The sequence below is a fragment of the Anomaloglossus baeobatrachus genome, chromosome 5 (genome assembly GCF_048569485.1).
Source record: "Anomaloglossus baeobatrachus isolate aAnoBae1 chromosome 5, aAnoBae1.hap1, whole genome shotgun sequence".
NCBI lineage: Eukaryota > Metazoa > Chordata > Amphibia > Anura > Aromobatidae > Anomaloglossus > Anomaloglossus baeobatrachus.
The window spans coordinates 572,196,673-572,210,521 of NC_134357.1; the positions used below are offsets into that span (position 1 = coordinate 572,196,673).

Here is a 13,849-nt window from a genome sequence, read left to right on the forward strand (position 1 = left end):
AATCTCATTTTCCCATTTCAATATCTTATCCAGATTGTTTTGTAATATTGTACTATCAAGGTCAGTTTTTAATATCCTACATAGTTTGGTGTCATCAGTAAAGACTAACAGTTTACTATCAATCCCATCCACAAGGTCATTAATAAAGAGATTAAAAAGAATTTGTCTTAGCACAGATCCCTGCAGTTCCCCCCTGCTGACTATAGCCCATTTAGAGAATACACCATTTATGACTACTCTTTGTTTCCTTTCTTTTAGCCAATTCCTTACCCAGTTGCATATTGTTTCCTCTAGTCCCTCCTTCTGGAGCTTCAGTATAAGGCTATTATGTGGTACAGTATCAAATGCTTTTGCAAAGTCCAAATAAATCGCATCAGCTGCATTACCAATATCCAGATTTGTACTTACCACCTCTTGGAACCCCAACATGTTGGTTAGACACGACTTATCTTTCATGAATCCATGCTGTCTGTCAGTTATTATATTATTTTCTGCAATATATTTTTGCATGTGATCCCTTAAAATGCCCTCAAAAACTTTTCACACTACTGATGACAGACTTACTGGATGGTTGTTGCCTGGATCCACCCTCTTACCTTTCTTAAATATTGGTACCACATCAGCAATCCTCCAATCCTGAGGCACCAACCCTGTTACAAGAGAGTCTAAGAAGATGAGATACAGCGGTTTGTCGATTACGGAGCTCAATTCCCTCAATATTTGTGGATGAATGCCATCTGGCCCGGGTGATTTGTCAATGTTTCATTTACACAGAGACAGGCGTACTTCTTCTTGTGTTAAATTCATTATATCAGGTGTTGAACTTTGATTTTTGACTTATTGAATGATCTTTGGTGAATATGGGTGAGAAGTGCCTGTTTAATATCTCAATCTTTTCTTTGTCATCTATAATGAACTTATTATATTTTAAGAGGCCGATACCATTCTTTGTTTTCCTTTTGGTATTAATGTATTTATAGAAATCTTTGGGATTTATTTTACTGTCCTTGGCGATTTTTGTTTCAGTAGCTAATTTTGCTTGCTTGATTTCTTTTTCACATTTCCTATTGAGATCTCTATACTCCTGAAATGCTATTTCTGTATTCACAGCCTTCAAGATTTTAAACTACCTTTGTTTTTATTTGATTGTACTTTGTACTGTCTTAGTCATTCATAGTGATTTCTTTTTATTCCTGGACATTTTATTTCCAGAGGGTAAAAGTTTTTTACAGGACTCTAGTAGTATATCCTTAAACTTACCCCATTTATATTCGGTAATCCCAGTTACCATGACATTGTCCCAATCAACACAATTAAGCTTTTCCTTTAATTTGTTGAAATCAGCTTTCCTAAAATTCCAGGTTTTAACATTTCTCCTTTCAAATGCTCTATTGAATATTACTTTGAAGCTTACCATATTATGATCGCTGGTGCCCAAGTGCTCCCAGATCTGTAGATCTGAAATTATATCTGGTTTATTTGACAGGCGCAGATGTAGCAAATTATCTCCCCTGGTCAGTTTATCTACCATCTGAGAGAGGAAATTGTCTTGAATTGTAGCTAAGAACTTACAGGTTTTAGCAGAACCAGAAGATTCTATGTCCCACTGAATGTCTGGATAGTTGAAATCCCCATAATAAGGACCTGATTATTATTATTATTCATTGCCTTTACAATTTGTTGCAGCATTTCACCCTCTACCTGTTCAAATATGTTAGGAGGCTTACAGCAAACTCGATTAGCAGCTTTCCGTTATTCCCCTCCCCATTTACATTTTCCCATACTGACTCTACATGGTTACAGCTCCCCCAAATGTCATGACTAAGCATAGGTCTAAGGTTAAATTTGATTAATATACACACCCCTCCTCCTTTTTTGTCTTTCCTGTACTTCTTAAATGTAGTATAACTCTCTACGTTTGTCACCCAGTCATGGCTCTCATGCGGTTTCCGTAATGCCCATCACATCATAATCCGTGGTTGACATAAGAGTCTCCAACTCATTCATTTTCTTTGCAAGACTTCTTGCATTTGCCAGTAGATGTTTATTATTATTAACACAGTCCTTACTCCTAGCCTCCCTACTTTCCATGCATGACCCAGTCCCCACACCTTCATTAACCCCTACTGTCTCTAGCTGCTCTATCTATCCCCTTATTTGCTCCACTACCCTCTCTCCCCTCAGATCCTAGTTTGAAAGCTCTTCTATCCATCTATTTTCATCCCCAACACAGCTGCACCCTCCCCATTGAGGTGCAGCCCAAACCTACCGTAGAGCCTGTAGCCGACTGAGAAGTCGTCCCAGTTCTCCATGAACCCAAACCCTTTCTTCCTGCACCTATTTCTAAGCCATGTATTTATTATCTCTCTAAGCTCCCGCTGTCTTTATAGTGACGCTCAAGGCACTGGTAGTATTTCTGAAAACACCACCTTAGAGGTCCTGGATTTCAGCTTCTCTCCTAGTTTCCAGTAATCATTTTTAATGACCTTCCACCTGCCTTTAACTTTGTCATTAATGCCAATGTGCACCATGACAGCTGGGTTTTCCCAAGCCCCACCCAGCAATCTGTCTATCCGATCCGCAATTTGCCGAACTCAAGCAGCAGGCAGACAACACACTGTTCAGCATTCATGGTCTCGGCGACAGATGACCCTGTCTGTCCACCTAATTATAGAGTCTCCTACCCCCAATATCTGTCTGGGCTTTGCTGCACTCCTATTTCCCTCCTTCCTACAGTAGGTAGGTTACCCAGCTACCTACCTCTGGGTCCTGACCTTTCCCACCTCCACCCTCCTCCATAGCACTGGCCACAGCCAGAGCCACTCAGTGAACTCTAAATTCCTCTCCAGATTTGCAATGCTCCTGAGTGTTGTGAGTAGTGTTGAGCGGATCCGAACTGTAAAAATCCGGATCCATGCGGTTTCAGCGTCCGATCCGGGTCCGACCCGGACGCGGGAATCCGGCTGCACGATCCGGAATATATATATATATATATATATATATATATATTTTCTCTCTCTCCTCGTCCCGGATCCGCTCCCCATTCACATACATGGGTCCGGATTCCAGATTGGATCCGGACTTCTTTTCCGATCCGCGGCGGATCCACCGGACCCGGATTATTAGAAGTCCGCTCAACTCTAGTTGTGAGCTGCATATTTAGATCAGTTACCTGGGCTTCCAAATATGTAACACGCTGACATCGAGAGCAGACATATTCACCCTCCAACGGCTGCTCAAGGCAGGCATACATCTGACAAGACACACACCTGGTAGCATTGTCCATGGAGCCGCTATTAATTGGGGATAAACAGCACAGATAAAAGTAGAAAAGCAATGGAAAACTTATAAGGATAATTCTAAACTATGATATTGTGTTTAACTATGGACCTACCTGACCCCTCAGACTTTACTGCCCCTCACAAGCTCAGTGACCCTCGTCTGCTGGCTGGGATTAGTAGTTCTGGTCGTACACACACGGCTCCACTCCGTACACCTCGTACACACGCGGCCCTGCTCTGTACACCTCGTACACACACGGCTCTGCTCCGTACACCTCGTACACACACGGCTCCGCTCCGTACACCTCGTACACACACGGCTCCGCTCCGTACACCTCGTACACACACGGCTCCGCTCCGTACACCTCGTACACACACGGCTCCGCTCCGTACACCTCGTACACACTCGGCTCTGCTACATCCACACTGTAAACCCCTCCTGACCCCACACATAAACTTCCCCTCGTCCAGCACCATGACACCCAGCACAGCAGAGCCCTGCATACACTGAGGAGCTGATCATGTGACCTCTGACTCCTCCCCTCCATGTGACATCATCACAGGTCCTGTAAGCACAGAGCAGCCATATATCTAGTGTGCTGCTCTGCAAGTGGAGGTGTGTGGAGATTCCCCATTACTGGGGCAGGCGGCATTAACCCCTTCAGCTCTGAGACTTTCTTGGTGTTTTTCTCTCGCTGATTTCTATGAATCGAGAGGTTTTTGTTCCTTTTCCTCTGATAGATACAGACGCCCCAACTATGAGGCCGGAAGTGAGGAAACCCGTCTGCCCTCAGTCCTCGGCCCCTTTCTGCCTTCAGTCCTCGGCCCCTTTCTGCCTTCAGTCCTCGGCCCCTTTCTGCCTTCAGTCCTCGGCCCCTTTCTGCCTTCAGTCCTCGGCCCCTTTTTGTCCTCAGTCCTCGGCCCCTTTTTGTCCTCAGTCCTCGGCCCCTTTCTGCCCTCACGCAGTATAATGTTCCCCCAGAATGTTCTCATTATATGTTTCCCCTTATTCTCTCCAGTAATTGTATTATTACAGCGGATTCTTTATGATGTTACATCGCCATCTTCTCCCCATTCAGGTCCCTACAATATTGGATCCTCTCAGTGGAGATCTTCTATAGAAGAGAATTCTCCTGATTGCCCCGTGAAGGATGGATATGGACAGGGACAAGATGGCGGAGAGGATATTACACCTCACCCTAGAGATCCTCTTCCGGCTTACTGGAGAGGTGAGAGATTCTGATGACGTCACATTACATCATTCTTATCTATGGGAATAACAGATGGACAGAACTGGAGAGGTGAGGACTCTGGAAATGTCTGGAGTGAGATTTATTACTGTGTCTCTCCATAACCAGGATTACACAGTAGTGAAGAAGACCTCTAGTGAGCGCTGTCAGGCCCCTGTGTCTGAGGGATGGGGAAGACCCCTGAGCCCAATCACGGGGCCTCCACCTCACCCCCCGATACATGAGGACATCAATGACCAGAAGATCCTAGAACTCACCTACAAGATGATTGAGCTGCTGACTGGAGAGGTGACACTGCTGGGAATGCTGGGACATTATACAGTAACGCTATGAAGGGATCGGGGGGTGACGGTATCATTGTATGTGGCAGGTTCCTATAAGGTGTCAGGACGTCACCGTCTATTTCTCCATGGAGGAGTGGGAGTATTTAGAAGGACACAAAGATCTGTACAAGGACATCATGATGGAGGATCCCCAGCCCCTCACATCACCAGGTAATAGACAGGACTAAATACACACGGCCTATAATTATCTGTATGTAAGGAATGAATTCAGTCCCTGTATGTGTCTCCTCCAGGTCTATCCAGTAACAGGACAACACCAGAGAGATGTCCCCGTCCTCTTCTCCCTCAGGACTGTAAACAAGAAGATCCCGATGTTCCTCAGGATCATCAGGTAGAGGTAGATGGAGAGAAGGCGCCATGAAATCTCCCTATGATGTGTAGACGGCTGTGAAGGTCTTGTGCTCAGTCTTGTTTTATCCTCCAGTATTATATGTGTTATACTTGTGTAATGAGAGCGGTGGAGATGGCAGGATTAGAGCTGATCATAGATGGGACTTCTCCATCTGTCTGTGACTTTTACAATATTTGTTTCAGGGGGAAGATCTGCCCCATATTAATACTACAGAGACATATGTGAGGGGTGATGAGCGGCGTAAAGAGGAGATTCCTACAGATAACCGCCCAGGTGAGTAGTGACCACTAAATGCAGAGAAGTCACAGATTCTTCTCAGTCACCGGCTGTGGCTGCTTTATCAGGGTTGTTGTGTGGCCATATTCAATCGTCGCCATTCTGCAGCTAGACCACCACATGCTCCTCTACCCAAAACTGTCCCCATTATTTTGGACATTGGACGCCCTTCTGTTGGAGTGAGACTTGCATCAGCCAGATCTTACAGGTAGGATCCACCCTATCGTCTCAAATTAGAAAATCATGGCAAGAAAAATAATCTGTATGGTGGACCCCGAAGGGAAAGTGCAGGGTTTGGATGCTGGTGACGTCCTAGATATTTAGTTTCTTGCCGTGTTCCCTAGGTGAAAAAAGATCGATTGCTCTCAGTGGGAGAAACAAAATAATGATCTTGTAGTTGATGAAGAGACCTCAGTAGTCTGGAAAGCTTGCTTTGTAGCATCATTTATTTTATTTTTATTCGCCATTAATAAGTAATAAGACAAGATTCTTATTGTTTCTCCCACTGAGAGCAATGACTCCATCTTCCTAGAATCTCGGCCTCTTATTGATGGATCTTCCTTCTCTCCCTTCTGCTGAATGTGCTGATAGTGGTGTTTTTATCCAAAGTTGGGCACAGGGTTACTGTAACATATGAGGAAGGTTAGAATTATCCCACAGTGGGTACATGGATACTGGGCAGCCCACCCACATGATTTTTAAAATTTAATACCTTCACCCCTGGGCAATTTTTTGTTTTTCCTCCTTTTTTTTCCAAGAAGCATAACTTTTTTATTTGTCAGTCAACATAGACATATAAGCGATTTTTTTATTTTTTTTTTGCGGGATGAGTTGTACTTTTGAATTAAAATAAATAGTGTATCATATAATGTACTGAAAAATGGGAAAAAATTCCAAGTGCAGTGAAATTGCAAAAAAAGTGCAATTACACCATTCCTTTTATTTACCATGTTCACTATATGTTCACATGTTCAGCCTCTGATGGGGAGAATAGGCTTGTGCTGGGAGGTAGCTGCCAGATGTTCCAGCAGAGAGTCTTTGTTCTGTGATGGCTGACCGCAGGGGTCAGCGATTGGATACTGACAGTCATTGATGTGGTCTGGTGCAGATGGGACGGCTGATGTAAACAGGTGCAGCAGTTATGGCAGGCACAGCTGGTATACATAGATGCAGCATCTACAGTGGATACTAGGAAACAGACACGTGTTAACACACACAGCATAAGGCTTAGCAAACGGCATGGTAACTGACAACTAGCAACGCGTCTCTAAGGATAGACCACTTTGCCCATGCACCTCCCATAAGGGGAGGATGCTTTAAATACCTATTGCCTCTCAGCCATAGGTTGTGAGGAACTTCCAGGTTAGCTGCCCGCTGGCCCTTTAATAATATATGAGCGTGAGCTAAGCACACTACCAGGAGACCTGCACCAAGGAAAGGGTGCAGGACAGTCCGGGGATGCTGGTAACAACAATACAAGCTATTTTATAAATTATATCTTTAAATTGTTATATATTATTGAAAATAATTTTTATTCTTGGCAGATGCCTGTACCAGGAGATCAGAGGCACAACTGACATCTTCAATTTTGAAATCAGATGACCTTGATATTACAAAAGATATAACTGAAGTGAATGCCTCTATTCCAGATATACCATCATCCCTTCACAGCAAACATTTATCATCTGATTTTATTAAACAAGTCCTACCTTCTGATTCATCACAGACTGTTAAGAAAAATAAATGTCACAAAAGCAGCATTAAAAATCAAAGTGCTCTTACAGCAAAGAAGCAATTTTCAACTTCAGACTATCAAATAATTAATAAAACAATTCACACAGGGGAGAAAAGATTTTCTTCAGAATCTGTTAGTTACCAGAGAACTCACATGGGTGAGAATCCATTTTTATGTTCAGAATGTGGGAAATGTTTTAACCAAAAATCCAATCTTGTTACACATCTGGGAACTCACACAGAGGAGAAGCCATATTCATGTTCAGAATGTGGGAAATGTTTTGCAGATCAATCATGGCTTGTTAGACATCAGAGAACTCACACAGGGGAGAAGCCTTTTTCATGTTCAGAATGTGAGAAATGTTATAAACGAAAATCACATCTTCTTACACACCAGAGAACTCACACAGGGGAGAAGCCTTTTTCATGTTCAGCATGTGGGAAATGTTTTGCAGATCAATCCTTGCTTGTTAGACATCAGAGAACCCACACAGGGGAGAAGCCATATTCATGTTCAGAATGTGGGAGATGTTTTAAACAAAAATCACATCTTCTTACACACCAGAGAACTCACACAGGAGAGAAGCCTTTTTCGTGTTCAGAATGTGGGAAATGTTTTGCAGATCAATCAAGTCTTGTTAGACATCAGAGAACTCACACAGGGGAGAGGCCTTTTTCATGTTCAGAATGTGGGAGATGTTTTCAACAAAAATCAAGCCTTGCAAAACACCAAAGAATTCACATAGTGGAGAAACCTTTGAAATGCTTAGAATGAGGGAAATATTTTGCACACAAATGGATTATTTTTAAACATCACAAATCTTTAAAGTGTAGAAGTCATTATCATACACAGAAGGTCAGAAATGTTTTACTTGGAAATTATAATTTGTTGACGACTAAGAAAAATTCACATGGGCTAATCGAAGTCTTTTGTAAATAGAGTTAATTAAACCATCTAATGCAATTTTTGACCTCCCTACTGTCTCCTCTCCTTTGTATTGGTGGAGGAGGTGGGGTGAAGGGAATCTCTCTTTTCTTTTATTGGATATTTTTATTAGATCCTTAGAAACCCTTATTTAAGTCTTGCTAATTGGGAAGAGAGTGGCATCTCTAAATTGGTGGCTATTTCTAGAGATTCTCAGTTAATGTCTTTTTTTGGAGATGGTTGACAAATTTTGATTACATCGAAACTGTCTTTATCAATACCTCCCTCCAAGTGAGACATCTCCTTAGTACAGGATCTGTCATTGGGTACAATTCACCTCCTCTCTCTACATAGACTTTTTCAAAAAGGGAAATATATTAAATGGGTCTCAATTTTATATAGGTTTTTTTAAACTGCTCCGAAGATCTGAAGTTGTCATACATGATAAAATGGGAGGCCGCCTCGGAATAGACTTTATAGGACCTCAGCTTGTATAAATCACCTAGAATAAATTAAAAACATTCATACAAGGTGGTATCTGTTTTCAGGGAAATTGGCTCACATGATCCCTGATTATTCCCCTTTTTCTTGGAAAGGCTGTCTTCAGAAAGGCACGTTGGGGCATGTATGGTGGTCCTGTCCTAAAGTTATGGTATTTTGGGAGCAGGTGACTTATCTAATTTCATCTGTAACTGGTCTTCATTTAAAAATGGATGATCCACTGGCAATCCCGAATATAGGACTTGATAACATCCCTGAAAACTTTTATTGCTGATATACTTACCTCAGCCAGACTATGTCAGGCTATAAAGTGGAAACTCCCCTCAGTTCCCTCGGTTGAGGAGAACTTTGTTAATCACATTTTGTCGGAGGGTTGTCTGAATCAAATAAATGTTATCAATTTATGTGTTAGGCCTCTTTCACACATCAGTTTTTTGCCATCAGTCACAATTTGTCTTGTGACTGATGGAACGGATCAGTCGCAAATTGTGGTAAAACTGAGGCGACGGATCCTGTAAAAATACGGATCCGTTGTTTAATTTTTTTTTTCTGTGAAAGATTATTTGCTAGTAAAACCTATATATGAAGCTGAGAGAGAGATTTGTTTAGCCAGACACTGTTTTACCCCATCTGAGCATGCTTTGATTAAAAAAACTGAATCCGTCGCTAGATTCCATCATAGGACGGATCCTGCGCACATAGACTTCCATTCTAAAAGACGACGGACAGAGACTGATCCAGTGCCGTCTGTTTTTTCGACGCTGACAAAAATGTTCCTCTGGACGTCGCTTCCGTCGGCCACAAACAGATTTTTCGACAGATCTCTCGTATGACAGATGAAACGTCAGGTCATCTGTCGCAATCCGTCGCTAATACAAGTCAAAGAGAAAAAAAAGGATGCTACGCTGGATGCGTTATTTTTCACATTTTGACAGATTGCGACTGATGGCAAAAAACTGATGTGTGAAAGGGCCTAAGAAACAATAAATGTCCTACCACAGTTTTCCCATGTGTCCAGTGTCAGTTCTTCTATATTCCTTTATATAAAACCTTGATGTCTCCGGCCAAGCCTGCTGATTAGGATTTTACAATCGTAATAACGCTATGTGTGCACATAGCGTAATTTCATGCGTTGACGCTGCATATTGCACTGCAACGTAAACGCATGCGTCCTGCGTCCCCAGCACAATCTATGAAGATTGTGCATAATCCATCGACACCTTGCGCTTGAGAGCGCAGTGATTTGCATGCTGAAATTTTGATCCAAATTGCTGCACTCAAATAAGCAACATGTCACTTCTTTCGTGCGCTTTGGATGCGGCTCCCACTCTGTCTATGGGAGAGGCAGTATCCAGAGCGCATGAAATCGGCATCTATTCTGCAGAGACACTGCATCCATTATGCAGTGTTTCTGCAGCGATTTGAAGCGCACATGCACTGCCAAATCGCTGGAGATTTTTCAGCATCGACACTACGCCACGTGCGCTCATAGCCTAATGTTACTCCATAAAAGTATTTATAATCCGCAGCCTGTGTATAAGATCAGAGTTTTATTTTACATCACAATTACACACAATTTCTATCACACAATGATTTTTTCTTGAAACCTTTTGTAACACCCGTTGCAGGTACAATTCCTCCAAAGGAAAAGGAGGCAAAAGAAATATCTCAGAAGGTATAAATATATAAAGTACAAATATAACATTCAAAGGTCAGTATGTAAGACAAGGTCTGTATGAAAAAGAGACGGGGACAGGCAAACATCAGAGTAATGTCTACCATGGGACAAAGCTATATAGACATTATAATATATACACCCACAATAAATTATGTAAAGGTAAAATGATAGAAGCAGCGTGGAATATATACAGCAGTAATAGGATGCAAGTTATGCAAACATATATGTGTATAAGCCAGGGTGACCCGATCGAGATTGTTAAAAATGAGCCCCAAAGCACAGAAAAAAACATCTATCCGGAGTGACTGAGAAGCAGGTGGGAGAGCGAAAGCTCAGGCTTCGGGATCCCCCTTGAGGAGTGAAATAACTATCCCTACCCACTGCTGCTCCTTGGTACCTGAGTGTTGTCTAAGCCTAAAATAAAGTTTACAGGCCTCCTTAAAGGCTATGTGCGCACTTTGCGTTTTTACCCGCGTTTCCGCAGCGTTTTGAACTGCAGCATTTTAATGCCAAAAGGCATGCATTTTGATTTTCAAGCAAAGTTTATGGGAAATGGGGATTTCTTGTGCGCACTTTGCTGTTAAAAATGCAGCGTTTAATTTGCATATTTTTGGGCAAAAACTCAGCGTTTAAAGACGCAGCATGTCAATTGTTTTTGCCATTTTGGCAGCGTTTTTCTAACATTGAAGTCAATGAAAACTTGCAAAACGCAATCAACATCCTAATTCTAGCGTTTTACATGCTTTTTTGATGCAGAAAACATGCATTTTGGACCAATTAATTACATGCATTTTTGGCAAAATATTAACGGCGTGTCTCTTTACACACACACATATAGTCTGACAATTTAATAAAATCCATAAATAAATGTAATTTTATGCATAATTATTATCACAAAGTTATCATTGTAATAAAATAAGCAATTTTTTGATTGATAATAATCTTGATATTTGTTATAATTTTTTACCGTTTTTTTCATAGTGTTTGTTTAAATTTTATTTAGTAGTGTTTTTGTATTCAAAACGCATCTGACTTTAAGCAATGAAAAAGCAGGTAAATCGCGCTAAAACGCGGTAAATACGCACGCGTATTTATCGCGTTTTTGTGGTCAAAACCAACTTTGGAAAAACCATTTCTGCCAGAGGATGCAGTTAGAATTGCAACTACCTCGACGCAAAGTGCGCACATAGCCAAAAACCACAAATGCATACCTCCCAACTTTTGAAGCAAGGAAAAAGGGACAAAGTCTGCGCGCCGCAGTAAATTTTGGCCACGCCCCTAGCCACACCCATTTGGCAGTAAGGGTCATTCAGCAGATGTCCTGGACTGTTCATTCATAGTCATAGCAGCCTTATATTTCCATGTGTCACTATATGACATGTTGCTTACTTGTGCCTATAAAGCCGTGTTCACATGTTGCATAAATTCTGTTTCTGTTTGTTTCTGCCGCTGTCTGAACCATACTACACAATAACAATCTTCTCTGCTTATTCCATTTTTGCTGCATTTTTTCTGCCTTTCCTTCATTATTTAATGCGTTTTTGGTTCAGATGTGAATCTGCTTTATTAAGTGTTTTTTATTGTACAGAGAAGCTTTTTCCTGCGCTTTTTAAGCTTCACATAGAAACCTCCAGAGAAAAAAAAAAAGCATAAAAACCGCAGAATTCAGCGATATTATTTTATGGAATGACATCCACTTTGTTTGGACAGATAAACACAGCAGAATTTATGTGCAAAAGAAAGCAGCAGAAAAAAAAATGCAGCATTTACACTACATGTGAACATGGACTAAATGTCCAAGCAAAGTGGATGAGACGTCATGAAATTTCCGCCCTTTTTACGTCTGAAGACGCTGCTAAATTCTGCAGTTTTAGTGTTTCTTTCTTTATAAGCTTCAGGATTCACATCTGCAACAAATATCTATCAAATAAGGGAACAATGCATAAAAAATACCGCAAACATGCAATAATCAGAGAAGAATGTTATTGTGCTCGTGGTGCGCAGAAAAAATGCAGCATTTACGCTATGTGAGATCACGGCCTCAGTAATACATTTTTATTACATTTTTTATGGGTTTAATAAAGAAAAATAATAATCAATTGAGCCATTTTTTTCCGCCATTTTCCGATCTCCATAAATAATCTGATTGCTGTGTTGTTCGGGTCGTTACGATTACAGGGACACTAAATTTGCTGATTTGTGATGTTTATTATTTATAAAAAAAAGTGTAATAAAATTACATTATTCTATTTTTTTAATTATGTTTAGTAATTTTATTAGAAGAAAAAAAACCCCTCTTCTCCTCTCCCTCTAGAATACAGAACATAGAGACGCTGCTCTGTACAATGGAGCTCTCTGTGCTGTGTAATCTATTGGTACCATACAGCTTATGGTACCAAGGGAACGTTCCTTATAATAATAAGTGAGGGCCTATATCATGGCCTGGCTGCGAAATTACCTTCCCCTCTTATGTGGTGGATATCGTGTTCTATCTAATACCGCTTATGCCACAATCTGAACTATATAGTGGGAGGTAAGCGTGCTTTGTTAATCACACTTGCGTCCCATTTAGATGACGTCGGCTTTCTGATGCGATGTGTTTTGATTTGGGACATCGCACCTGCGTTCTGTTTAACAACACGTATTTATCTGTATGGCATTATGGCGGTGCGTTCCGACTTGGAACGCAAACGTAAAACAGATCCGCCCCCTGTGTCTGGGACACAGGCCCCCTGATGTTAGTATTTCCGCTTCCATTCCCTATCAACGCATGTGACATGCGGTGGAACGCAAGCGAGTTTGGAACGCAAATAATGGGCTGGCTGCATGTATTATACAGCACTTCTGCTTCCGGTTTCCCATATATCACGTGAGCGGGACACGGAATGCTCCATAAACAGATGGGTGGTAGTTTGTGCAATTTGCCCAAGATTGTATGAAAGGAATGGGTGTTCTATAAGATAAGTTATGAAACCATCCTATTATTGACACCAGAGGGGAGCGTTAGGCATGTGGGAGGGGCGGAGCTGTACTGGGGGAGGTTAGGTGGGAGGGCTGGAGACTGGTCACATCCTGTTTGGTGCATTATTTAAGGAGATTCCATTACATCGGGTCCCCCCTTTCTATCATGATATCATGCCATCCTGCTGACGCCTGACACTATCTATCAAGGCTCCTGATGATCCGCTGATGGAGAAACGTGTCGAGGCAATCTAGAGGCATCGCTGAGACACACATGTGACCTCCGCACGATAAGTGTTTTTTGACTACCTCATTTTTTACCAATTGGTTGCTCAGAATTCTACTGCACGATATATATTAGCACCTTATATGTTAGCATTTGCACTTTAGTGTATAAATGCACTTTATTGTATGAAATGCGAATTGGGATTTTTATACATTATATTGCAGTAGCACTTTGTATTGTGAGTCAAATGCACTTTGCACTTTATCTAACAAGTGTAATTTTTCGCTAATTACTGTGACAGTTCTTTTGTCTATACGTCTC

General features: G+C 41.5%; 1 protein-coding gene across 1 annotated transcript in view; it reads left to right on the plus strand.

Annotated features, from left to right (window-relative positions):
• The first annotated feature begins 4,892 nt into the window (after nucleotides 1-4,892).
• Nucleotides 4,893-13,849, plus strand: part of LOC142313073 (uncharacterized) — a 77,905-nt gene continuing 68,948 nt past the window's right edge. Inside the window, exons 1-4 of the mRNA XM_075352057.1 lie at nucleotides 4,893-5,025; nucleotides 5,109-5,206; nucleotides 5,410-5,500; nucleotides 7,048-8,009. Coding sequence (XP_075208172.1) covers nucleotides 4,893-5,025; nucleotides 5,109-5,206; nucleotides 5,410-5,500; nucleotides 7,048-8,009 — 1,284 coding nt within the window. The remainder of the gene's footprint in view (nucleotides 5,026-5,108; nucleotides 5,207-5,409; nucleotides 5,501-7,047; nucleotides 8,010-13,849) is intronic.